The sequence below is a fragment of the Hemicordylus capensis genome, chromosome 1 (assembly GCF_027244095.1).
Source record: "Hemicordylus capensis ecotype Gifberg chromosome 1, rHemCap1.1.pri, whole genome shotgun sequence".
Lineage (NCBI taxonomy): Eukaryota > Metazoa > Chordata > Lepidosauria > Squamata > Cordylidae > Hemicordylus > Hemicordylus capensis.
This window is the reverse complement of record NC_069657.1, coordinates 339,350,298-339,376,328: the sequence shown is the minus strand read 5'-3', so window position 1 is coordinate 339,376,328 and position 26,031 is coordinate 339,350,298. Positions and strand designations below refer to the sequence as shown.

At 43.5% G+C, this 26,031-nt stretch overlaps 1 protein-coding gene and 1 long non-coding RNA gene across 2 annotated transcripts in view; one reads left to right on the top strand and one right to left on the bottom strand.

The window, feature by feature from the left end:
• Nucleotides 1-8,616: 8,616 nt before the first annotated feature.
• On the bottom strand, nt 8,617-11,462 carry LOC128339325 (uncharacterized). Its single transcript, XR_008312994.1, has 2 exons — nt 11,328-11,462; nt 8,617-10,632 (listed from the first exon to the last, which is right to left on the bottom strand). It is a non-coding gene; the product is annotated as an uncharacterized LOC128339325 (long non-coding RNA).
• Nucleotides 11,463-11,555: 93 nt separating this feature from the next.
• MAN1A1 (mannosidase alpha class 1A member 1) overlaps nt 11,556-26,031 on the top strand; it is a 109,531-nt gene continuing 95,055 nt past the window's right edge. The window contains exon 1 of the mRNA XM_053283003.1: nt 11,556-12,908. Coding sequence (XP_053138978.1) covers nt 12,267-12,908 — 642 coding nt within the window. The 5' untranslated portion in view covers nt 11,556-12,266. The remainder of the gene's footprint in view (nt 12,909-26,031) is intronic.

Genomic DNA, 26,031 nt, shown 5'->3' with positions numbered 1-26,031 from the left:
ATCCCCCCTCACCCCGCTGGCCTCTAGGGCCTCGCAGGGACCATTTGAGCATGTGCAGTGGCCATTTTTAAAAATAATCTTTTTTTTTTTTAAAAAAGGCCACTGAAAACAAAATGGCCACCGCGCATACTCAAATGGCCTCTGCAAAGCCTGGCATGACCTAGAGCCTCACAGAGGCCATTTGAGCATGCACGGTGGCCATTTTGTTTTTGGCAGCCATTTTTTTTTAAAAAAATTACAAAATGGCGCCCCCCTTCAAGTGGCGCCCGGGGCATGTGCCCTGCCTGCCCTACCCCTAGATATGCCCCTGGCCTCTCCTTTTCCACTCATGCTTGGCCCATTGTGAAATCCTAAGCTCAGAACCTTTAGGCTTCCAGCCCCACAAGGTCAGTTGTTCATGGGGAGGATCAGAGGCATTGGGGAGACAGATTGAGGAAAGAGATTGGTATTCTCCTTTCTTTTCTGCTGCCCATTAGCCATATAATGAAATTATGTCCCTTACTTTCTGGAAAGTATTAATATTATACAAAGGCAAATGAAAAGGACTGGTAACAAGAATTATGTATCCTTGCATAGCACCAGAAAGACATTTTCTACAGAACTGGAGATGAAAAAAGAGGGAGACATTGGTAACTAAACATAGTTACTTAAATGTTCGATCGAAGGCATCAGTGTTGAGTTACAGCCTGGAAAAATATCCTGTCGTCGTCATTTCTACATCAGACTGAACAGAGAAATGGCATATCAACAAAAGTCATTCACTACCAGTCTTACTTATTAGTCCTTTTATTGGACTTTTATTTACAGCAACATGACCTACAAAGTTGAATTCATTCTGAAACACTGTACAAGGTATACATGAAGGTATACATGAAAGGTCTGAAAGACAATGGTTAAAGGACAAAGAAAATAAATTGTGCACAAGAGTGTCAAAGTCGCAAACGTATGAATATAGCACTGCCTTTATATCACCATGCAGAGGTTCAGAGTTCAATCTGATTTGGCAAAGAATTGTTGGGAAATCATTCTTACAGTATAATTGAAGTAAAAAGACAGAAGTGCATACTCAATATGTAGCTTTAGAATCTTGCTGTAATTGGGTAGCACTACCATTTCACTTTTTAAAAAATGACAATAGTTTGCGAGGCAGAATATATGCAAACAAAAAGGGGTGCATGGAGAGGTCATAGACGGATGAATGAACTATAGGAAGGGGTAGGATAGGCTGGGTTAGGCTGTTGCAGGATCATTGGGAGAGGTGTCCAGAGTAACATCTGGTCTAGCTTTGCTGGAGGAATTTCAATTATTGGTCCCCAGGGATGTCTACAAGGTGTTTAGTCCGAGTTTGGCCAACCACGTGCATGCTTGACTCTTGTCCTTCATAGCTTATTAAATCTGGCAGGGAGGGAAGTTTTAGCTGGGTCCAGCAGGTTCTAAATGCCACATTAAGAGAAGGAGTGGTCCCAGCTCCACTGAAAGAAGCTGCTATTCAACCACCCCTAAAGAAATCTAGTCTGAGGATGTAAACAGCTATAGGCCTGTGGCCAATATTCCCTTCCTGGGCAAGGTGCTTGAGTGTGTAGCAGCTGACTAGCTCCAGACACTCTTGGAGGAAACGGACTATCTAGTTCCATTTCAATCAGGCCTGGCTTTGGAACAGAAACTGCTTTGGTTGTCCTGTGGGATGACCTAGAGAGAGAGAGAGAGAGAGAGAGAGAGAGAGAGAGAGAGAGAGAGAGAGAGAGAGAGAGAGAGATGGGGGAGTGCAACCCTGTTAATTCTTTCGGATCTCTCAGAGGCTTTCGATACTATTGACCATAGTATCTTTTTTGATAGACTGACCAAGTTGGGTGTGGGAGGCACTGTGGTTCCTGTGGGATGACACCACCCTTTTGGGTGGTGCTGGGGAATTACTGCTCAGCCCCTTGGCAGTTATGCTTTGGGGTTCTGCAGGTTCCATTCTTTCCCTATGCTGTTAAATATCCACATGAAGCCACTGGGAGAGGTCATCCAGAGATTTGGCCTGAGGTGTCATCAGTATGCGGATGACACTCAATTTTATTTCTCTTTTTCATCAGACAGTGAGGCAGTGACTGTCCTGAATCAGTGCCTGGATGAGGGTGAACAAGCTGAGACTCAGTTCAGACAAGACAGAAGTACTGCTCATCAGTGGTTCCTCTGCCTGGGTGAATGATGTCCAGCCTGTTCTAGATAGGTTTGCACTCCCCCTGAAGGACCAGGTTTGCAGTTTGGGGAGTGCTCATTGATCCAGCACTGTCACTAGAGGCTCAAGTGGCCTCTGTGGCTCAGAGTGCCTCTTATCAGCTTTGGCTGATATGCCAACTTATCTGGACCTTATCTGACCAGAGATAGCTTAGTTACTCATGCCCTGGTAACCTCTCATTTAGATTAATGCAATACATTGTACGTAGGGCAGGGGCTGCCTTAGAAAGCAGTCTGGAAACTGCAGCTGGTACAAAACAGGGCTGAAAGATTACTAACTGGGACTGGACGTATTGATCATATCACACCAATGCTTCATCAGCTGCACCCACTGGAGGGTGGAGGAGAGGGGAGAAAGAGGTGGGGGCAGGTGGGGGCAAATGGGGGCAGGCAGGGGGGAAACAGGCTGGGGCACCCTGGAAATGGTCCCAGTGCCAGACCAGGGAGGTGGCTGCTGACCCGCCCCCGCCTGGTCCGGGAGAGAGAGGGTGCACAGGCGCAGCTGCTTAGGTCTTGCCTTGAAGGCAAGGGAAAGCCCCTCCAATCGCTGCCCTCACCACACCGAGGCTGCCAGTCAATGTGCAGCCTGCCCAGGCAGTTAGCTGCAATCAGGTGGTCACCACAGCCATGGGGGACAGGTGTGCATGACTGGCCTCTGGGGAACCCTTTGACGCAGCGGGCCAGGAGACGACTGTCTCCCTTTGCCTAATGGATGGTACGCCCCTGATGCCCATGTGAGTCTGTGTGCATGTCCCTCTAACTACATTAGCCTTTAAAGTCCAACACAAACCAAATTGACATAGTATACATGGATTTCCAAAAAGCTTTTGATGAAGTTCCCCACCCAAGGCTCTTGAGTAAACGTAGCAGTCATTGAATAAGGGGCCAGGTTCATGTGTAGATTGGTAACTGGTGGAAGGACAGGAAGCGTAGGAATAAATGGACAGTTTTCACAGTGTAGGGAAGTAAGAAATGGGGTCCCCCAGGGATCTGTACTGGAACCAGTGCTCTTTAACTTGTCCATAAATGATCTAGAAGTTGGGGTAAGTAGCGAAGTGGCCAAATTTGCAGGTGACTCTAAACTATTTAGGGTAGTGAATTCCAAAAGAGATTGTGAGGCACTCCAAAAGCATCTCTCCAAACTGGGGGAGTTGGCAACAAAATGGCAAATGCAGTTCAGTGTAAGCAAAAGTGATGAAAAGTGATGCATACTGGGGCAAAAAAGGCCCAACTTTACATATATGTTGATGGGAGCTGAGCTTTCGGTGACTGACCAGGAGAGAGATCTTGGGGTCATGGTGGACAGTTCATTGAAAGTAGACTCAATGCGTAGCAGCAGTGAGAAAGGCTAATTCCATGCTAGGGATCATTTGGAGATTGAAAATAAAAATGCTAGTATAATAATGCCCTTATACAAATCTATGGTGCGGCCACATTTGGAGTATTGCGTATAGTTCTGGTCACCGTATCTTAAAAAGGATATTGTAGAACTTGAAAAAGTGCAGAAGAGGGCAACCAAGATGATCAGGGGCTTGGAGCACCTTCCTTATGAGGCAAGGCAATAGCATCTGGGGCCCTTTACTTTGGAAACGAGACGACTACAGGGAGACATGATAGAGGTATATAAAATTATTCATGTAGAGAGTGGACAGAGAGAAATTTCTCTCTCTCCCACAACACTAGAACCAGGCCATCCCATGAAAATGAACATCAGGAAATTTAGGACTGATAAAAGGAAGTACTTTTTCACACAGTGCATAATTAATCTATGGAATTCTCTGCCACAGGATGTGGTGCTGGCCACTAGCTTGGATGGCTTTAAATGGGGCTTAGATAAATTCATGGGGAACAGGTCTAGGACAGGTCTATGGGTACCAGTCTAGTGGCTATAGGCCACCTCCTGCCTCAGAGGCAGGATGCCTCTGAATGCTAGTTGCAGGGGAGTAACAATAGGGCATGCCCTCACCTCCTGCTTGTGTGCCTCCCAGAGGCATCTGGTGGGCCACTGTGTGAAACATGATGCTGGACTAGATAGGCCTTTGGCCTGATCCAAAAGAGCTGTTCTTAAGTTCTTAAATTCACAGCAAATAAGAGGGGGTTTTAGAGGATCCCAACAGGGTTGGGGGTTTTTTGTTTTTGTTTTTGCCGATCCACCATTTGTTTCAAGATGGCAGTCAGATACATGTTCTGACATGTGCTGACAGTCATATACAAACCAAATTCACAATACATGGGATGAGACCCTAGGTAAGAGTCAAAAGAAGTAGAAAATGGTTCCAGGGAAGCAGTACTTCAGGAATTGGAAAAGGGGGCAAAAGAGATTAGTGGTATAGAACTGACAGTTAAGGAAAGGTATATAAGGAGAAATAGCTAAGGTAAAGTGCTTTAAGGACTGAATGCTTGATGATGGAATGGAGAGTCAGTGCAAATTCTTCAAGGGGTGATCTGCACTACAAATTCTGAAAAGTTTGAAAGGGATTAAACTCCTGAACCAGATTTAACTCAAATAGCTTCTGCCCATATGCAAAATGGAAATGGACTGGCCTGGTTTGCTTCCTCTCTGTGAGGCTACAGAATGTGCATGCATGTCAGCTGCTGAACTGTTCCACCCCTTTGCTAATCATAGAGACAGGAAAAACACAGAGATAACTTGACATTTTCACATCATCATAGAGTTTGGTATAGTCACTAATCCTGCCTAGGAGCTATCATTCACAATAGAAACCTCTAATCAGACAAGGGAGACAGATGGGGACATTTTCAAGGTAGGGATGGCCCCCTCTTGCCTTCCCATACCACTAATGTGTGTGGTTTGATATGCAAATATATGTATATTTGCAAATATCCTGGGATGGGGAACTGCCCATTACAATCACTTATATACAGTGCTGTCATTCAGCTTCAGGAATTATAATAGGACATGAAACAATAGCATTCTTGCCATTTTTCACTTCTTCTTTTTAAATGAAGGGCAATACACTTAAGCACATGAAAAGAAAACACCAGAAGAAAGAAAGTGTAATACTCTTCTGATTTACCTGGAGGCTTTTACACAGGGCTTTTACTTCAAATCTCCTCTGGAATGGAGTGTGCCAGTCCACATATTAGTTGCATTTACCCCAAAGTAGCTGCGGACTATTAGGGACCAGTACAGACAGGACTCTGTTTCCCCCCAAATCAAGGCTGTGCATTTTGGCTTAGTCAGAAGTAAGTCCGGCTTAAGAAAATCCTCTAGTTTCAGCGGCTTAAAAAATCCCCCAAAATCCAAAGCTTCTGTTATGCCCCACCACTTCTCCCTTGATGTGTAAAGTGGCCATGCCAGTAATTCTGAGTTTTTCAAAACTCAGTGGAGTTTACATAGGCTTTAGATATGCAAAATGGATGTAACCTGAACTTTTTTGTCTGAGCTGATTCCATTAGCCTGTAACTTTCTTCATGACAGAGAGAAAGCTCTGATTTCTGCTTTAAACTTCCCTGCCTCTTAAATCATCTGGAGTGTGTGTATGTGTGTGTGGGGGGGGCATGAGGTGATGAAGGAAGTCACTCACAAAGGCAAGGGTTCTGCTGTTTGATCCAGCTTTTAGCAACTTGTCATGCCAGTCTTCCTCTCCTCCGTAGCTGTCAAACTAACAGCAACAAAAAAACTCTCTCGCCGCCTCCTCTCTGTGATGCAATTTGTGTTTGGTTGGAGGAAAATCCCAGAGCAAGCTGGTGGGAATGCACAGGAAAAAGATCTGCCAGAGATTGCAGAGAGGAGTCAACTCTATGTGAACTGTCCATTTAATCCCCTGAATCTGCTGCATCTGCTACATCTTGTGAATCTGCTACAAAGCACATTTGTTCTTCAGATACCCCGCGGCATGAAAGCATGTGTTAAAAACCACTTGACATGCTTTTTATAAGTGATTCAATCCAGGCAATGTGGATGTCCCTATAATATAAACAGTATAAAAGCACATGTGAGATGGACTCAATATTGCCTGAACTGCATGGACATAACCGGTTCCTGAGCGGTATTCTCTTAAATCTGCCATCCATAATGGCAGAAAGCAGGGCATTAAACCACACCAGCGAAAACGCTCTCCTCTGGTTTAGAGTGGTCAAATCTGTAAGGTACACCACTGGCTGAGGGTAGTATGAGAAGCCACCTGGAATGCTTCTAAGATTAACAAGACTTACATCAGATTGCTTCTCCATATCCATAATACGTTGTTTAATAATTTCTTTGGCAGCATCATGTCCCAATGAAAGTAAATATTTTGGAGAGAAATCCCATATCTTAAATGAGCACTCCATGAAGAACCCAGCTGCATTCTACACAGCAGTTGCAAATGAAATTATAACATTAACTGGTGGGAGAACTGCAGCTTTTCAGCAACTAAATATTGCTGTCAGCAACAGAAGCTATTATCCTGAAAGAGCCTTAAATTTGGCCAGGAAGAGAACTGGTAAGCAATTTCTGTAGTGTTTAATTGGTAAAACCACACTGAAGACCATCAGGAAAGAAAAAACAGCAGACATAGACTTTACTGAATAATTTGGTGACTAGAGAAATGGAATAATAATAATAACTGAAAAAGAAAATTGAGGGCACAAGACGGATTATTTATTTATTTATTTATTTATTTATTTATTTATTATTATTTTTACATTTATATCCCGCTCTTCCTCCAAGGAGCCCAGAGCGGTGTACTACATACTTGAGTTTCTCCTCATTAAAGAGGAGGATTAAATTATGAAATTATGAAATTAATAATTAAATTATTAAAGATTTTGAAATATTACCAAATGACCTTCCATGAGAATGACACAGAAAACTATCAATATGTAGTGGTTAACATCCTAATGGTGCAAAAGGAGAATCACTGGTGTAACACCAATGTGTCTGGAGATTTCCAAACTAATGTTACATTGGTGTGTGAGAGAGAGGGGTGAATTTCAGCAACCTCCCCTTTCCCCAGAAGTCCTTCTGTGTTGCTCAAAAATATGTCTCCTGTATTACACTCAGGGATATATTTCTGGGTGGCACAGAGTGCTTTCTGGGGAAGGGAAGATTTTCAAAATTTGCCCCCATCACGGAGCCAACAGTGTAGCCAGCTGAGCCTTCAGAAGCACTCTCCAGTGGCAACCGTGCACTTTTAAGGATGCCAGTCAGAATGATTAACAAATGTTGAGTTGGCTTGAAGTCCTACATTATTATCCTCATTTCCTAAACCTAAGGTTCTAAGTGTGATCTGGGAATTACTGTTCGTCCATAGGATGATTCCAGATGAACCTTAAAATTATCAAGAAATAATACAGGAAAATGTTGAAAGCCTTTTTCACAGCACATAGTAAATGCTGGATTAAAACTCAACTTCTAGTAGTATCTTTGCTGACAAACATAATCTTACAGACAATGAATACGTGCCAACCTCCCTTTTTCCCTTCACCCCAGTTGCCCAGGACATCTGCATCAAAATGGGGAAAGGATCGAATTTTAACTCCAAAGGCTTTCAAGCAGTCTCATTTGTAGTGGCTATAATGAGAAAATACGGTGGTCCAGAAAGAACAAGCAAACTGAACAGCACACCACAAAATAATGAAAAGAATCACTAGTCTAAGGGGAATCTATTTACATGGATAATTTTGTTGCAAGCTGATCAAGCTTTTCTGTGGTCCCATGGTAAAATCTCAAGTCTCAAATCTTCCACTGAAAAACTATTAACTTGTTTAAATAAAAAGTCTGGGATTACTGCAAGGTTCTTTCTCATTTCTCATCACACACTTTCTGAACCTTATGGTGAAGAGTAGCTGCATGAAGTCACTGGAGATGTTCTAGAGTAACTGCACCATAAATGTGGTTTTAATGTCAAAGAGTTTGCAGGCTATTGTTAAACCATTTTATAGCTGTTCCTTTCATTTCTATGTTCATTACACCACCACTGTATAATTTACTGCTTGGCAATGGGCTTTGGGCACAGGGCCATGAACAATAAATGCGTAGCTTTACATAACTTCCCATAGAAAATGTATCTTTGTAAGTTTAGTAAAATGTTGACTCATTCCTCACTGCAAGGTTTTTGTTAAAATAAAATAAAATAAAAATAATAAAATGATAATGATAATAATGTTCCATTCCCACCACCACCACCTTTTCCCCTTTTGACAACATAGCAGACAATTTCTGCTTTTTACTGTAAGTGCTTTCCAAATGTCTCTTTCTGGGCAACCCTATCCCTTTTTATAAGAATGTGGGGCTGTTCTAGCTCAATCCCATTCCTACAATTTGCAGCCTCACCCCAACAAATCTCTTTGCCTGTGCATGTTTGCTTGGGGATCCTTGAGATCAATATTCCTAAAAGGGTTTGTGTTTTCCATGGTTAAGGTCCATAAGAGATGTGCAGCAGAGTATAATGTTTTCTTTTCTTTTTATTGCAATAAGATTACAGTACATAAACATGATCAAGGTTAATAATAATAAGCTCAAATTGAAGTGTTAGTGACTGACAATCTATAAACCTCTAAACACTGTGAGCCCAACATAACTAAGAGACTGTCTCCAACTCCCTCCATGTCCATCATAACCTTTAAAATCCACAGGGGAATCTTTCTTAAGTATACCATCTGTGTGCCAAATCATCTATATGTCTGCAAGGACATGAAGGAAGATGTTTTTAATGCTGCCCCACAGATTTGGAATTATTTCCCCCTAGAGATTAGATGCCTGAAGCTCAAGCCTGTACATCTTCAAAATGTATTTATCAAATTTGTACACCGCCCCAAACTTTCGTCTCTGGGCAGTTTACAATAACATAAAACCAGTTAAAAACATATACAAAAAACTTAAAACAATTTAACAATTTAAAAATAAACCAGAGATTAACACCCCCCCCAAAAAAAAAAATTAGGAAGCTGAGAAAGCTTGGGCAAAAAGATGGGTTTTCAAGTGTTTTTTTAAAATTGCCAGAGATGGGGAGGATCATATCTCAGCAGGGAGTGCATTCCACAATTTCGGGGCAGTGACCGAGAAGGCCCGCCTCTGTGTAGCCACCAAATGAGCTGGCAGTAACTGGAGACGGACCTCCTCAGATGACCTCAATGGGCAGTGGGACTCATAGTGAAGAAGACGCTCTCTTAAATACCCAGGGTCTAAGTCCTTTAGGGCTTTATAAGTTATAATTAGCACTTTGTATTTTGTCCGGAAATCTATTGGCAGCCCGTGTAGCTCCATCAGTAAAGGAGTAACATGGTCTCTCCGAAATGGCTTTGGGTGGCCATGAAATATAGAAAACATAGTACAATAACAAACATACTGTTAACTGCCCTAAGACCTTGGGGTGTGGCAGGCTATAAGTCTAATGAACAGGCAGATAGAGGGGACAGATTCCTGTGCATACTGCATTAATGTACAAGAGAGGACTTTGATCCCTCCTCCTATGCTCCTGATTGGCTGGCTATGTGCTGAAGTTCAGCTTACTGCTCCCCTCAGCCTGACTGACAGACTTCAGAAAATAAGCAGAGTACCTTCATTGAAATTAACAGGACAAGTAAACTTGTCCCATTATTTTCAATACAACTGCTTATGAGTAACAGTAACTGGAGTAGCCTGTCTCCCTAACTGTAACACTCACATTTGTGTTTGTATGTGTACACAGGTACACACATACAAATTTAAATGTTCAATAGGAGTCAGGGGCGTAGCAAGGTTGTAATGGGCCCAGATACAAGATTTTAAAAAGGACGCCCCCCCAAGCTCCACTCATGAAGTAAAGAAACCTTAAATGAGGCTGAATAGTGGTAACAAAAAGCATAGTAAAAATTTATATATATACACACACACACACACACACACACACACACACACACCTATGTGCCACAATAGAACATCATCCTAAATTATTTTTTAAAAGGTTTTGTAAATTGTGGACGATGCAAGTCATTTAATGGTACTAGAGAAGGATATGCTGTTCTGGTAGTTCCAGGTCTTCACACTCACATCAGTTTTGGAGAATGAATACAACTGAAGGAAGCCCGGGCAGGTGTGCGGCTGGGGGAGTCAGTCATGTGACTTGCCTCTGGGGGCCCCCCAAGGCAGTGGACCCCCAGACAACTGTCTCCCCTTGCCCTATTATAGTTACGCCTCTGATAGGAGTACTCATGAGTAACTTAGTCTGGTTGTAAGTCAGAGACTGGAGTAGTGTCTCATAACTGTACCATTTAAGTGTGTGTGTGTGTGTGTGTGTGTGTGTGTGTGTGTGTGTGTGTGTGAACATACACTATAAAAATCTCTGTGAGGTACCTGAGCTGAACGCTTACAACCGAAGGGATACACCCTTCTGGTTTAAAAACATTCGGAACCACCACCGTTCTACTTCTACACAATTAGGAAGGGTACTGGAACTCTGTCTTTCTTTGAAGCTGGTTATCCTATACAAACAGGGGGAGAGGGAGAGAGAGAGAGAGATGTCCTGCTTTCGGTGGGATTTTATTTATCGGTATTTTCTTTTGAGAGTTATCTGATGTTATTGTGTTTTATGATGTCTGACACCACCACCACCCCGCGATCTTTGAACGAAGGGTGATATATACGTGTGCAATAAAATTAAAAATAATAATAATAAATAAAGGCATGCCGCCCTTCTTCGCTTGGCACGAGGACGTAGCATGTCCAAGGAGAAAAAGTTCCCGAGCTCTCACTCACTCACTCACACACCCACACCCACAGAGGTAGCACCTACGTTCGCGGCTAAGCATGGCGGAATGTTGAAAACACTGCTCGTCTTAACTATACTGGCACTACTGAGCCCATACAAGGCAGTAATGGGGAGCGGGGGAGGAAGGGGAGCCCATTCACGCCTACAATTTTGACTGCAACCCGCGACCACACTCGAGCTTCAACCGGCAGGGGGAAGCGTAAAGCCTGCTGCCCGGGAGGCAGCCCGGCAGGGAGGAGCACGCTCGCTGGCCCGGTTAATCTCTGTAAAATGTGGTGATCGGGGAGTGCGGGCCGGGGCGCGGGAGCAAACTCATCTACTCCCTTACATCCGGATGGGCACACACACACACACACACACTTAAGATCAGCCGCGCACGTGTGAATCCACCCAGGGGCTCTTGCTTACTAATGATGGTGGGGAGGAGGGTGCATTCTTGTATGGGGGAACATCACAATATAAAGCTAGCCTAGCCAACGGCGGCGGCTACACATTGTGTGTGTTTGGGACTGGGCTGCTTCTCCGCCAGGCCATGCGTTCCGCTCCCCGCCCTTCCGACCTCTCCCCTGGCGCCGTCAACGGAACCCCAACCGTTCTCTTCCCCAACGTTAACCGCCGCCCCAGCGGCCCTGCTCCCCGCCCCTCCTTGGCAGGCCCCGCCTACTCTCCTTCTCCCGTCGCCGCCCCTCTCCTCCGCCCTCCCGGCGATTGGCTCCTTCCAAGCCGAGCGGGGCCTCCCATTCTCCCCTCTAGTCGCCCGACTCTCGAGGTTGCTTCAGTTGCGCCGCGCTCCTCCGTGCTCGAGTAAGCAGCGGCTGGGACGTGCTAGGCACTGGCAGCGCGCGGGGGAGTCCCCCTTTCTCTGTGAAGTAGCGGGGTGTCTCTTGTGACAACCGGTGACAGCAGATCCTCCTCCTCGCTGGGTACCTGACGGCAAGCGGCGGACGCGCCAACATGGGGAGGGGCGGCGGCGGCGGAAGCGGCCGCAGCAGCAGCAGCTGACAGAGCCGGTGCCCGTAACCCACCTCGGCGAACCTCCGGGCTCAGTCAGCTTTGCAGCCACAGCTCGCCGCCGCCGCCTGCCTCGAGTGAGCCCACGACTCCCAAAAGGGAGGCGGCGGCAGCAGCAGCAGCAGGGACTTTCCGCCTAGAAAACTTCCTGTCGCTGAAGGGGACGGGGAAAGTTGCCGCCGCTGCCTGGGGACAAGAAGCGCGGGCTGGTCCAGCCCCTGGCCTCAGCCTGACACCCGCTCTGGCCGTGGCGGCGACTGCTGCGGAGACTCCGAGCGGCTGTTGCCCCGTGGTTGTCTCGGGCCTGTAGGGGGCGCTGACCGCTGCGGGGAGGCCATGCCCGCCGGCAGCCTGTTGCCGCTCTTCGGCAGCCCCGCGGGTCCGGGCGCCGTGGGCGGCTCTCTAGGCGGGGGGCCCTTGGGTGGCGTCGGAGGGAGGAAGGTGTCCGGCCCCAGCGGCGCGTTCCGGCTGACGGAGAAGTTCGTGCTGCTGCTGGTGTTCAGCGCCTTCATCACGCTCTGCTTCGGGGCCATCTTCTTCCTGCCGGACTCCTCCAAGCTCCTCAGTGGCGTCTTCTTCCACTCGGCCACCCTCCAGCAGCCGCCGCCGCCGCCAGCGCAGGGGGATCAGCTCGCACCGCCGCAGCCACCCGGACCGGGACACGTCGTCGGAGCGGGCAGTAGCAGCAGCAGTTATGGGGCCGACGTTGCTGGGGAAGCAGCGGAGAACTTGGCCAAGATCCGCGAGGACCACGAGCGTGCTCTACGAGAGGCTAAAGAGACTCTGCAGAAACTGCCCGAGGAGATCCGCAGAGACATCCACCACGACAAAGCTCAATTTCTTCTCCAGGATAAGTTAGGCAGGAAGGAGGCAGGGGCCGCCGGATTGCCTGACCTGCTTTTCCAGAAACCAATCGGGGCCGTCGGAGGGGAACCGGCAGACCCCGACATCCAGCAGAAAAGAGCGAAGATCAAAGAGGTGGGTGACTTGCTTCTTCTTTACATCTCTTTCCACGATCTTGCAAACAAGTAATCTGGACACCTCTTCCATGATTCTTCCTTCATTTGTACTTTTTTTGCCCACCTTTCACAGTCATCAGTGACCTTATGACCCCCACCCTCCAATGTTCCTCTTCTTTCATTGTTTCCCTCTTTGGGTGCGGCTCAGTGAGCTTCGTTTGCGTCTTTTGAGCTCATCAGAAAACTTCTAATGGGGAAGAGTCGTACAGGTGTCACTGTGAATAGTATGGCACTTCTGACGCCACGGTCGTGTCTTGTAGGTGATAATACTGACAGCTTTAACAAGGCAAGATGACCTACTCCATCTTTAAAAATCTTCTCCAAGACTGGTGAGGAGTTGAATTACAGGAATTTACTCCACCCCACCCACCCCAAACTGGGAACCACAGTTAGTGAAAATTATAGGGGAGCGGATGGAGAGTGCAGTGGCAACCATGGTGTCACTCTCGCACCAGGCATAGAGAGATTGAAAGATGTTTTTTCTTTTGCATTGGCTTCAACTTTGTCCTTCTAAAGGCATGCCAAAAACAAAAACAAAATAACTCTACCTCTGTCCTCTGCCAGAAGATATTTCATGCTTCTGTCCAAGAGCAAATGCCACTTTAGATTTCAATGTGTAAAGCAAAATCTAGTTGTCATACAGAGCACACCATAAATATTGAAAACTAGATTATGTAATTTTTCTAAAATACTAAAAATCTATTTTTTCAAACTTAATCAGTAAAAGGATTTTAAATTAGTAGCAACACTTTTTTAAAAACATAGGCAATTCCTCAAAGCATATGAGTAACTGATGGACTTTCTAATCATCATAATAGTGATCCCCAGACTAAACATGTCCTTTTGCAGCTGTCTTTCTTGTCCATGTATTAATCTGACTGTGGTTGGCTTTTTCTGCTGCTTGTTCTTGTTTCTTTCTGCTATTAGCAGCTTTTTACATACACAACTATTTTCCTTTTGTTTGGAGAAAGATAGGAGTTTACTGCTTATACTTACTGCTGTAAATCGGTTCATATGTTGGAGAAACGATAGTCGGTATACCAATTAAGCATCATCATTTATGGAAAACTGAATTGTGTTTGTTAGGTCTTACTTAACTTTTAAAACTTAATAAAAAGTTGAAAAAGGGCTGCCTTGTCAGACAATGCCTACATGCAAGGTACTACCATGTCTGAGTTAAATGTGAAATGTACATGTGGAAACAATGTATAGTGTGGAACAATGCTTTGCATACAGTGGCAGGGGATCTTGTGTGCACAGTAATACTTGGGAGATAAATTATATAACGAAAGGGCAAGAACACAGCCAATAAAGTTTTGATTAGTACCTCAAATTGTGCTGTTTATATAACCTGTTAATTATTGTCACTTATTGCTACTTTCTGCTCTTAAGCATTACACTATTCTTAAAAGTTTTTCAGAAATGAGCTGATAGGGTAGAAGGCTTGGATGAAAATCTAGAATAATCATACTTAACTGCTACATAGAATTGACTGGGGGGCAAGAGGCTGGCTCTTAATCTGCAAAGCCTTGTAATTTGGGGAGAGTCTGTGCCCAGCTGCTTTTGTTGCTAGTGTTTGGGGAAAGGGGACTTTAAAATCAGAAAGTAGCAGTAGCTCTGATGAAAATGTTGTGATAGTTGCATGCTGTAAAACCGTACCCTTCAGGTTTTTAATGCTTTCTATGAAATGAATAGCCTGAGCTTCCTGATCTTGTTAGTAGGTTAATGTTATTTGGATGAATAGCTCAGTAAATCATCTAATTAAATCTAGGATCAAAGCTGCTACTGTGATCAGTGACTCTTTGGTTGACACATCAAGCTTGTAATTACAAGAGTCTGATTTCATGGGTCTGTGATGTTTTACCTGTGTTGCATTCTTGTGTGATAAGGGCAAAGTGGTTGTTCAGGATTCCGTTTCAAATGATTTATGAAATAGGCTTAAGGCTATTTCAAAAGCTTCTGGAGTCAATATCAGAGGACACACTGACAGTGGTGCAGAGCATAATGCCTGTTGCATTTCCCTTGATTCCTGTCACTTGGTGTTTTGTACAGCTTAGACTAGATTTTGTGAACAGAAGACAGTTAAACAAGCCAGCACCATCTCAGGGATACGTATGTTCAAAAGTGTTCTGAGACTGTGCAGTCTGTGTCTTAAGACTATTCGATTCTTCCTCTGTAACTATTGAGCAACTGTTAGGATCCATGTATCTAACCTGATACCGTGTAGGCATCACTGATGTTTGCAACAAGTGAAAAACAGGAAGAAAGAAATGAGAGAAAAGCCAAAGTGGTATAGAGTCACACTGTAAACGTTGTTGACCGTGGGTTGTACAGTTAAAAGCATGTTCTTGAGTCATGTCTATCAAATTGCTGTGACATGAGAGTGTCTCAGGTGTACGCTACCTAGGGAGAGGTTAATTTGCCTGTGCCTGCTTGCCTTTTAAACAGCTCAACTGACTCATTCTATGCATATTTTACTTGGACATGGTTCCTGAGTTCAGCTAAGCTTCCTATAAAGTGTTCAAAAAGTGCCTCCCTTATGAGGCAAATTATAAGAGAAATAGTGCTTTGTGCCCATTGGGGGAATCACTATTTTGTACCCCTTACCATGTCATACTATTCTTTTTTGCACCAGAACAACAGATCTGCAGTTGATGGAACCTGAGTGAGCATATAACTTTATGGTGCGAACTATCACTTCTCTGTTCCCACATCTGATCGTCTTGGTCATTCTCTCTAACTATGCATTGTAGCAGACTAGCATGAATGCACAGCTGATGCCTTGCAGTGGTCCTGTTCTTGCAGAATGTTGCCTATCTTAACGAAATATTTCAAGTCCTGTTTGGAAGCCTCTTTTCTTCATCCCAACTCCTCATTACATTTGTTGGTGCACTTTCACTGGACGTTCTTTTAAAACCCAATGATACTTGGCTAGTAGTCTTTTTCATTTGTAGTAATTCCATCCAGATTCACATATCTGAAAACTACTCATCTGCCTCAAGGACTGGAAGATTTAAATGAATATGCTTTGTTAAATGGTCACACAAATTGTACTCTAGCATAACTTCTTTTCAGCCCAGTCTGAAGTCTGGAAGGAGAGGTTAAGAAGCTTGGTGGCAGAGCATGTTCTTTATATGGAGAGGATCCCAGTTAGGGATGTGCAGATAGATTCGGGTAAACATTGATTTGTACCTGAATCTAGCTGATTCGGCTGATTTGGAGACAGAACAAATCACCCCTGTGGTCCACTGGCTAGATTCGGGTCCAAATTGAATTGCGCCTGATTTTATTCAAATCAATTCAAGATTCAGATTCCTCCTATTAATTTCCACAGATTCCCAGCTTTCTTTCTTTTTTTAAAAAGCTAAACTCTAGCCCTTGTAGAAGTGGAGTTATGGAGCAAAATGTGTGGTCACTATTTTTCAACTGTTTGGATTCTCTGGTGTATAATAACTTTTCCTCATAATGAATCCCTATGAGGATTCATTGCACACCTTCATTTCTTCTATTCATTTTGATTGTCTTTTTGACAGTGCCAGCTGTCAACTGCCATGTGCCAGCTAAACCCCCCTCCCACCCGCAAGGCAGTGGGGTACTACTTTATGTTCTAGGATTTTTTTTCCAAATGTTTAGACTCTTTGGTGTCTAATAACCTTTCTTCATAATGAATCCCTATGAAGATTCATTATACACAAGAGTCTAAATACCTCAAAATTTCCTAAAATATAAACTGAGTACCCAGTGGGTTGGGGGGTAGTTGGCACATGAGATGCCACTAATTCCCTACCCACAAAGCAGTGGGGTCAAAATGAACAAAAGAAATTAAAGTGTGTAATGAAGACACCAAAGAATCTAAACACCAATATTCCTAAAAAATAAACGGAGTACTGCACTGCCTTGCAGATGGGGTGTGGGGGGGTTGGCACATGGCATTTGACAGTTGGCACTGTCCAATGATAGTCAAAATGAACAGAAGAAACAAAGGTGTATCATGAATCCTCTTAGGGATTGATTATGAGGAAAAGTTATTAGACACCAAAGAATGTAAACAGTTGAAAAATAGTGACCACACATTTTGCTCCATAACTTCACTTCTACAAGAGCTAGAGCTTAGCTTAAAAAAAAAAAGCTGGGGATTCGTTTTAGGGTTAGAATATGGCAGGGTGGATTTGATTTAAATCAAACTGATTTAAATCACGATTTAAATCATGATTTAAATCACTAGCAGGGTGGATAAAAATCAATGATTTTTTTAAAAAAATCAAAAAAATTGGATTTTTTAAAATTTAAATCAGATTTTTTTGATTTTTTTTTAAAAAAAATCATTGATTTTTATCCACCCTGCTAGTGATTTAAATCAAATCCACCCTGGAATATGGCAACTTCAAATCCCCATTATTTCCTATGGCGGAAGTATACAAAGTCAGTAAACACTTTTTAAAAACCAACCAAGTTCCCCATGGCATTGAAATTCGGGTGGTAGGTGACACGCATGGGGACCTACCTACCACCCAGATTTGGTGTCCCTAGGACCTTTATAAGTGGTTCAAATCAATCTGAATCGAATCCAAATCGAATCTGAGGGTGTTTCTAGGGAACGGATTTGAACCAAAAAAAAACCCCAGGGGTGATACAATTCAGGGACAAATCAAATCAAAAAAATCTATTCATGTACATTTCTAGTCCCAGTTTCAACTCTTGTTACCTCCAGTTGAAAACCCTGAGTCACAGAACCTGTATAATCATAAGTGTCATTGGACTATTGATTTTGTAAACTGTGCCACACATATAATGTGAGTTATTTACTGTGGATTACAGTTTTTAGAATGTCTGCATTAGATATTGTCTATGCTGATATACATCTTTACCCTCTAGAAACAGGAACTATATCTCCACATCCTGTATCACCCCTTCCTTTCTCAGTTGTTGCTGCTGCTAAGCTAGCATTTTTACCACTACAATGTTCATATCACGTTTTTCTTTTCAAGGTTGGATTATTTATGTATTAAAACTTCTTGCTTTTTTGTGGATGTGTATATACACTAGATGCGTCTTCCTAAACTCTAATTCTGTGTTGCTTCCAAATCAGGTTCTGGATTTGCATAATGCTGTGTGAACAAAAGTCTTCCCCCCCACCACACACACACAGAGCCCCTGGTGGCGCAGTGGTAAAAAACTGCCGCCCTGTAACCAGAAGGTTGCAAGTTCGATCCTGACCAAGGGCTCAAGGTTGACTCAGCCTTCCATCCTTCCGAGGCTGGTAAAATGAGTACCCAGAATGTTGGGGGGCAATATGCTAAATCATTGTAAACCGCTTAGAGAGCTTCCAGCTATAGAGCGGTATATAAATGTAAGTGCTATTGCTATGTCCAGTTCCTTATATAGTTTGTCTTCAATACTTCCTGCATGCCCCAGCCTTGCTTAAGGATTTTGTCGTAGGATATACTGAACATGCTAATAGTCTATAGTTTTTATAGTACAGTCTATAGTTTTTTATCATAACACTTGATTTGCAAAGCATTGCTTGACCCAATCAGCTTTATTAACTTTGTAAGATAAAACTGCTTATAATATGGAGAACTTCTGAGGCAATTTTCTACTCAGTCTTGAGCTGCAACTTAGCAGCACTGCTGTGAACTAGGGTTTTCTGGTGGGTTTTTTTTGTGACTTTTCCAAATGCATAATGGGTGGTGGTCACAGTACTATCTCACTTGCTCTGGAACAAAGAGTTCTTGTTCTGGAATAAAGGAACCTGGGGAATGCCACGCAATAGAAGCACCCAAATCTGTGCAACTTGGCTTGAACCGCAGTGAAAGTGCCTTGTCAGTTTAGCTCCATCAATATTTACTCAGAAGCTTTCACCAGGTCCAGTGGAGCATATTTCTAAGGAAATATGCTTGGGATTGCAGCTGAAGTTCAACATTTCAGAAGGCAAATTCTGGAGAAAAAGATGTGCTGCAGACAGCAAAAACAGCAATATGCTTTGGTCATCCTTATGGCATAACTTTTATGGTACTTTGGCAAATGTTGATGGGCAGCCTTAGCTGAATGGTTTACCCATGATGTGATACAGTTATGTATTTAATTTGGTCAAAGTTTTTTTCCCTCCATCATTCACTTGAATGTTAATAGTGAACTCAGATGATTGAGTACCTATCTGATTGGATGGTACTCAAAATGAGTTAGCAGTTTCAGCCAGCTCAGGACTTCGTAGATACACATAAGCAAATGCACTTATAAAAGTGGAAGGAGGGGGAGATGGAACTTGGAAGGCCTGCAGTGGCCACAGAATGTTGAAGGTTTCTGATGGGCACAGGGAGAGCAGAACATGAGGCAGAGAATGGGAATAGACCTGATTGAGCTTATGGCTTCAGGATCTATGGAATGGTGACAGCGTTCCATAGTCTATGCTGTCACCATTCCACAGATGAAGAGCAAACAAGAGTATTTCATCTCATTGTTGGGAGAGAAAGCTTCTTGGTTCTCATTGAGTGCCAAAGACAGAAACTCCAGTCTCTGTTAGTTTTTGTTGAGAGATGGACCTGCTGCTGCTACCATTGTTTCCTCTAAGTCCGCACGCATGCACACATCGTTCCCTCTTGTCCACATGCATGCGCACGTGCATGTACTCACATGTTTTTTTTATGTCCGCTCAGTTAATTTTAGATCCCACTCAGGTTGAATCAGGAAGGCCCATTCTGAACACATGTGTGCACATACTGTCTTGATACTGGCGCTCAGAACAAAATTCATTCCGCACACAGATTGGGGTTAGAGAGAACACTGGCTGCTACCCTATCATGGTTGCACATGGTTTGTTTAGAGGCAAATGTGACCAGAGCAAAACAACTCTATATTGCTTCTCCAGGTGTTTTATCTTGTTACATAGTAGGTTGCTCCAGCAAAGAGATGGTTTTAGGAATAATGTTGTAATCTAGACACAACATTTAGTTGCATGAGTGTCCAGGAATATAGCTACTCAAGAATATTTTGTGGGAGATACTCTTCAACACTACTTTTAAATATTAAACTGCTGTTCTGTGCATTCTTACATGGGAATAAATCTCATTGAACATAGTGGGATTTATTTCTGAGTAAACATGCAAAAGAGTGAGCTACACCTCTGTATATCATCTCTTATAATTGGCTGTCCTGTCTTCACATGAACTAGCTTGGATGGTCCAGAACTGCAGTACAGTTTAGCACAGAGCTCTTATGTCTTTGTAAGTTGTGTAGCAGGGAGAACTTCAACATCAAAGTTTATTCAGTTAAGAAGAAAACTACCACAATTAATCTAGCAGCCTTAGATGATGATGATGATGATGATTAATAATAATTTGATTTCTATACCGCCCTTCCAAAAATGGCTCAGGGCAGTTTACACAGAGAAATAAGAAACAAATAAGATGGAACCCTGTCCCCAAAGGGCTCACATTCTAAAAATAAACTTAAGATAGACACCAGCAACAGTCACTGAAGGTACTAGGCCCTGGGGGTGGATAGGGCCAGTTACTCTCCCCCTGCTAAATAAAGAGAATCACCATGGTAAAAGGTGCCTCTTTGCCCAGTTAGCAGGGTGACCTGATTACAGGGAGCAAATGTTGCATTAGGAAATTGAGTATTTCACTGATTGAAATTCACATACATGTATGTGTGTGATACTGTGTTCTGACATTGCTTTCTTACTTTAGAGTGGATAACTGTTGAATACTTACTAAAACATACCTTTGCTAGTTGTATTGTGTAAGAAACAATAAGGCTTGCTTATTTGGTTCTCGTTCTCCACCCATCTGCAGCTCTGAGAAATGCATGCTATATGTTACCTTTCAAGATTAAAAGTTTCATTGTGAATACTATTTCTTATTTTTGTTTTTTGTTTATAAAGATTTATATCATGTCTTCTGATCGAATGATCTTTGAGGCAGCTTACAACAGATTGTCTGGCATTGTTGCAATCACACACACTGAGTTGCTCACTCAGCAGCCTTTAGTTGTATAGCTGGTGGCGGAGGTCAAAGTGTGCTTTCCTTCTGCAATCCCAGAGCAAGTGACTGTTGAAATTTGTCGGACTTTTCTCTGGAAGGAAGAGGAGAAAGCACGCTTCCTGCAGCTGCGCCTCTGGCTGATGATTGTGGACAGGCGAGTCTTTCTCTTTGCTATGGTGGGAAGTAGGTGATACTGGAAGGTTTTCCAGTGACCCTTAATCCTGTGACTGAGAGCAGAGGCCAGGGTGTACTTCTCCTTAGTCAATACACTAAGTTAGTAATAATATATGTTTCTCCTTTGACATCTGTTCAATAAATCGTTGTATTAATCTCAAGTAATTTTGGCTAGTTTCAACTCCTGTTGAACTAAATAACATTACCATGTAGGTTCCAATACCATAATATTAAGAGCACTAATGTAAACTAGAATTGCACAAACAGCTCTCATGTTGCATGTATGATGCAGCTATGCCAGCAGGACGCGATAGTTTTCATTTTAAAATAAATCCATGGTTGCAGTAGTATACCAATATTGAAAGAATTTTTAAATACCTTGTTCAGTTGTCTTGCTGAGCTTAGTGATCTAGGGCTGGAACATCTTCTCTCCAATAAAGCATGTCCTCTGCTGGTTTTTGGTTGGTGAGAGAGTCTACTCTCCTGACCTTCCTGCTATTCAGGGCAGCGCAAAAGCTAAGGAAGAAACTGATTGGTAACTCATCTGTCTCCACATAAGTGTTGTGCCCATATAGAAGTAACTGTAGAGTTTCCTGTTGATCTTGGAACTCTGTCAAACTAGTATGTAAGAGGGTTATAACTGTATGTAGCAAGGTTTCTTTTAAAAGTAACTTTTGAAAAGGAAGTACATATGCCATACTGCCATTTTTGTCTAGATTTGAGGAAATCTTCCAGCCTCCACTAATCATACACACTATTATGTAGATTAGATTGTGTTTGGTCCAGCCTTTTTGGATTAGACGTGAAGGTCTTGCTGAAACAGTACAAGTAATATAGCATTCCAAAAAGGAAAGAAAGAAATGAAATGCCCAGTTGTTACTGGAGCACTGTCAAACTCATTCTGCACTATTAAGTACAACATTAGTTGGTACCCCTGTAACATACTGAAATCTAGCTGAGAAGATGCATAGGTCCCCTTAAAGAAATATAGTGGCAAATCTAGTGCTATCCATATTGCCCTTATTAACTAACTTTCCAGGCCATACAGATCTTTTCTATCTTCAACATTTACTCTCTGATCAAAATGATGTAATTTCTTCAGACATTGCCAAACTTTGCTTGTCTGCTTGTAGAACTCTGAAAGAGCTGATTGCTCTTCCCTAATGACTTACCAGCTGATTGTATTGTGATTTCTCTGGTCTGTGACTGTAATAAAGATTATTACTATTACAACTATCAAATTATAGCATTGTAAGTCTCTATCTGACTAGTCTTTAACCCAACCTGTTTGATAGGTCATGGACTTGGCTTCAAGAGATTAAGTGCAGGTTTTAATGTGTTTATATTTAGATTGCATTTTAAAACGGTGAAGAGAAGGTGGCAAATAAAGCTGATTTTTAGAATATATATCTTAGCTACTATTTCTTGTAATTTGTGAGAGACATTCTGTGTCAACCCATGACTTGGAGCCCAGCTTAGTTGCAACATGTATACTTATTAAATAGATTTCTACCCTGCTTTATTATACATTCAAAAAAGCTTACAGAATCTCAATAGTAAAACAAAACACTAACCTACTAGGTACCAACAAAATCTAAAAGCTGCAAACAAATCCAATCCAGTAGCAGAATACAAAACATCTGGGGAAATATCAAAATGAGAAGGCCCTCTGAAAAAAGGTGTTCAGTCTTTTGAAGACATTAATTGTGGAGGAAGTGAGGTTGCCATTCAGATCTCTTTGCAGAAGGAGCTTGCAAATGAGAGACCATTACTGAAAAGGCCCTGTCCCCTAGTGTCTTCTAAATGATGAGTCTGAGAGCAGGACACCAGATATTGAACTGAAGTTTGGGCAGGTTGATCATTAGTTGGTGGTCCCCAAGATAACTTAGCCCTGGGTCATAAAGGTCATTAAAGAACAAAACCAGCATTTCAAATTGTGCTTGGAATCAAGTTGGCAACCAGTGCAGCTGAATAATGTATAATAGATTAGAGATAGATATGCAGGCTCCTGGTTATCTGTCGCACTAGCAGTCTTGCTGCAGCATTTAGAACTAGGTGAAGCTTGCAAACAGTCTTCAGATGTAGCCTCACATACAGCACATTATTGTCTATTACATTCAAATAGCACTTGGACTGTGGTGGCCAGGTGTGATTTCTCTAAGTAGAGATGCTGCTGGTGTACCAGGCAGAGCTGGTAAAACAGGCTCCTGGCCCCAACCATCACCTGGATATCCAGGGACAAGAGCAAGTTCCAAAAGCAGCCCAAGCTGCATACTTGGTCTTTGAAGGATAGTGTGATGTCGAGAACCGTTTAGATTTCTTCATCTAGATTGTCAGAATTTCTGATCAACAGCACTTCTGTCCTATCTGGATTCAGCTTTAAAATGTTGGTGTATTTATTTAAATTTATTTCCCACTCTTCTTTCAAGGAGCCCACCACAGTGTACATTGCTATGTTCTCAGAACAATCCTGTGATGTAGGTTAGGCTGAGAGATAAGAATCACTGTGAGTTTCATGGCTGAGTGGGGATTTGAAGTTGGGTCTCCCCAAGTTCAATACCAGTCCAACACTCTAACCACTTCACCATGCTGACTCTCAGTTGTATTCAACTTGGGTGTAAATGTCAAACTTAGGGAAACCTGCCTTGAAATAATGTGGGCTCTCCCAGCTTACTCAGTTACTGCTTTCTGCTGTGGTGGGGAGGGACAAGGGCTACTCATTATTTTTCTCCCTGTTATCCAAAGAATAGGCAGTACACTGTTATCCAAATGTGTCTGTGTTGGATTTTTTTTTTTTTAAGTCAGTGACCTGCTTTTAGTTACATTTTACATTCAGTAGTCAGGGCAGGGGTCCACAAATTCTAGCTTGACCGTCTAGCCACCTCTGTTTTTGTCCTTCCCACTACTTCCCCCTCTTTTCCATCATTCCAGTCCTCTAGCCCAGAGGCAGGCAACCTTGGCTCTCCAGCTACTGTTGAACTACAACTCCCCAGCCACAATTAATTGTGATAGTGCAGGATGGGAACTGTAGTTCAACAGCATCTGGAGAGCCAAGATTACCTACCCCACTCTAGCCTATGCAGAGCGCTTCAAGAAGACATGGGGATTTCTCTCTGTGATATGCTGTGATATGCAGAGAGTATGAAAAAGCAAACATCTTTTACTGTTTCTTACCTTCCCCAAACAGTTGCACAAGTGATAAGACTTCACCACATTCCCTAGCATTCTGATAGGATTTGTGGAGTCTTGCTTGAAGAAGGATTTCAGTTTATCAAATACTGACCCTGGTGACAGGCCTTGATCATGAGTAAGCCTGGGAGACACAAACCCCCCCAAAAGGTAAGAGTCTGGGCCACCCTTCCCCAATTTTTGTGTGAGAAAGATAGAAGGTGGCAGCCCCTCAAACCCAGACAGGAGTGCCCCCCCCAAAAAAAATTGCTCCCCAGGTGGAGAGGGGATGCCCTGCTCATACTAGCAATCCCTGCCATGAGGGGGCCCTTTGCCAGAGCATACCCACTTGCATGGATGGTGTAGACACAGGGGTTGGGCATAGACCTTTAAACCTGTTAAAGTTCCCAGGCTGAGTCTGGTGTTGCACCATGTGCAGATCTCCTGGCACAGAAATTCCCAGGAGAGAAGAGCCCCAGTTTCCAGCTAGCCCGGGACATTGGCCTCTCCCTTCAGCCTGGCATGCAGGTTGGCAGGGCGCAGGGTTCATTAGCAGCATGGCAGCAGTTGCCAGGACTAGGCCAGCATTCACCCAAGTGCCCATCTCAGTGGCTTTCCTTCATAGAGAATCTTCCCTCACTCCCCTTAGTCTGCCACACATGTGAGAGAGTGGTCCATGGGAGAATGGTCTAAGTCTCCAGCATGGTAATGGCCATTTTCCATGCAACAGGGCTGCCATCCTGTGCATTTCCACTTAGTCCTGACAGAGCAAATATCCCCACTGGGGAAGGGGCTGGGTCCCCTTCCCCAAACTTTCTGTGGGGGAAAATAGAACCTGGTTGCTCCAGGTTCTCCGCTTGGGTCTGCCTCTTATTCCCAACCCCCGCCACTAGCCATTTGCTCCTCTCCCTCACGGCACTGTGATGGGGTGCCTTGCTTATGTTGCCACTTGGAGTACTTGTGCTTATGAACATACACGGCTGTTACTCCCTTCTTGGGGAGCAAAGCACTTTGTGCTCATCCTGTGCCCTCACACTGCTGCTTGCCAGGTGTGTGTGGGGGGGGGGAGCAAGGGACAAAGTGGGAATTGGGGATGCCTCCACATAATTCTGCAGCTTGACAGACTGACCAATCCAGGATGGGGCATGGCAGCCTTCCTGTAGCCTGGCAACTCCATAGCAGCATAGCTGATAGGAGGGTTGGGGCTGGTTTTCAAAGAGGCTGCTGGTGAGACACGCCAAAAGCATGTAGCAGCCATTTCCTCATATGAGTCTGCACCACTGCCTCTGATTGTGGTTTGAAAATCTGAATGAAACCACGGTTATAGCTGCACCACGAATCGGGTGTAACGTTTTGGCGGCAAAACTTCAGGTCTTGGCGGAGAAGCTTAGAGATAACCGAAAGTTCAAATTGGAGTTTGGAGAAGCAAACTGGAAGTTGCTTTTGGTCTGTAACTGGAATTACAACATAATGGAGTTACAACCTTGGCCATGTTTAACTCTGGTTATCTGTTATTTTTAAATGCGGCCAACAGCAAAACAGGAGGGAATTGGCATGCATGTGGGATGCAGAAGTCAGAGGTTCCTTGAATGTTCATTATTGTGCCATAGTACACTCAAAACAGGAATGCTTGCCCAAGATTGAACTGGGAATAGTAGAGAAACAGATCTTAACTCTGGTGCAACTTACATAGGAACGTAGGAAACTGCCATATACTGAGTCAGCAACCAGGGCAGACCCTGCTAAGCTAAGGGG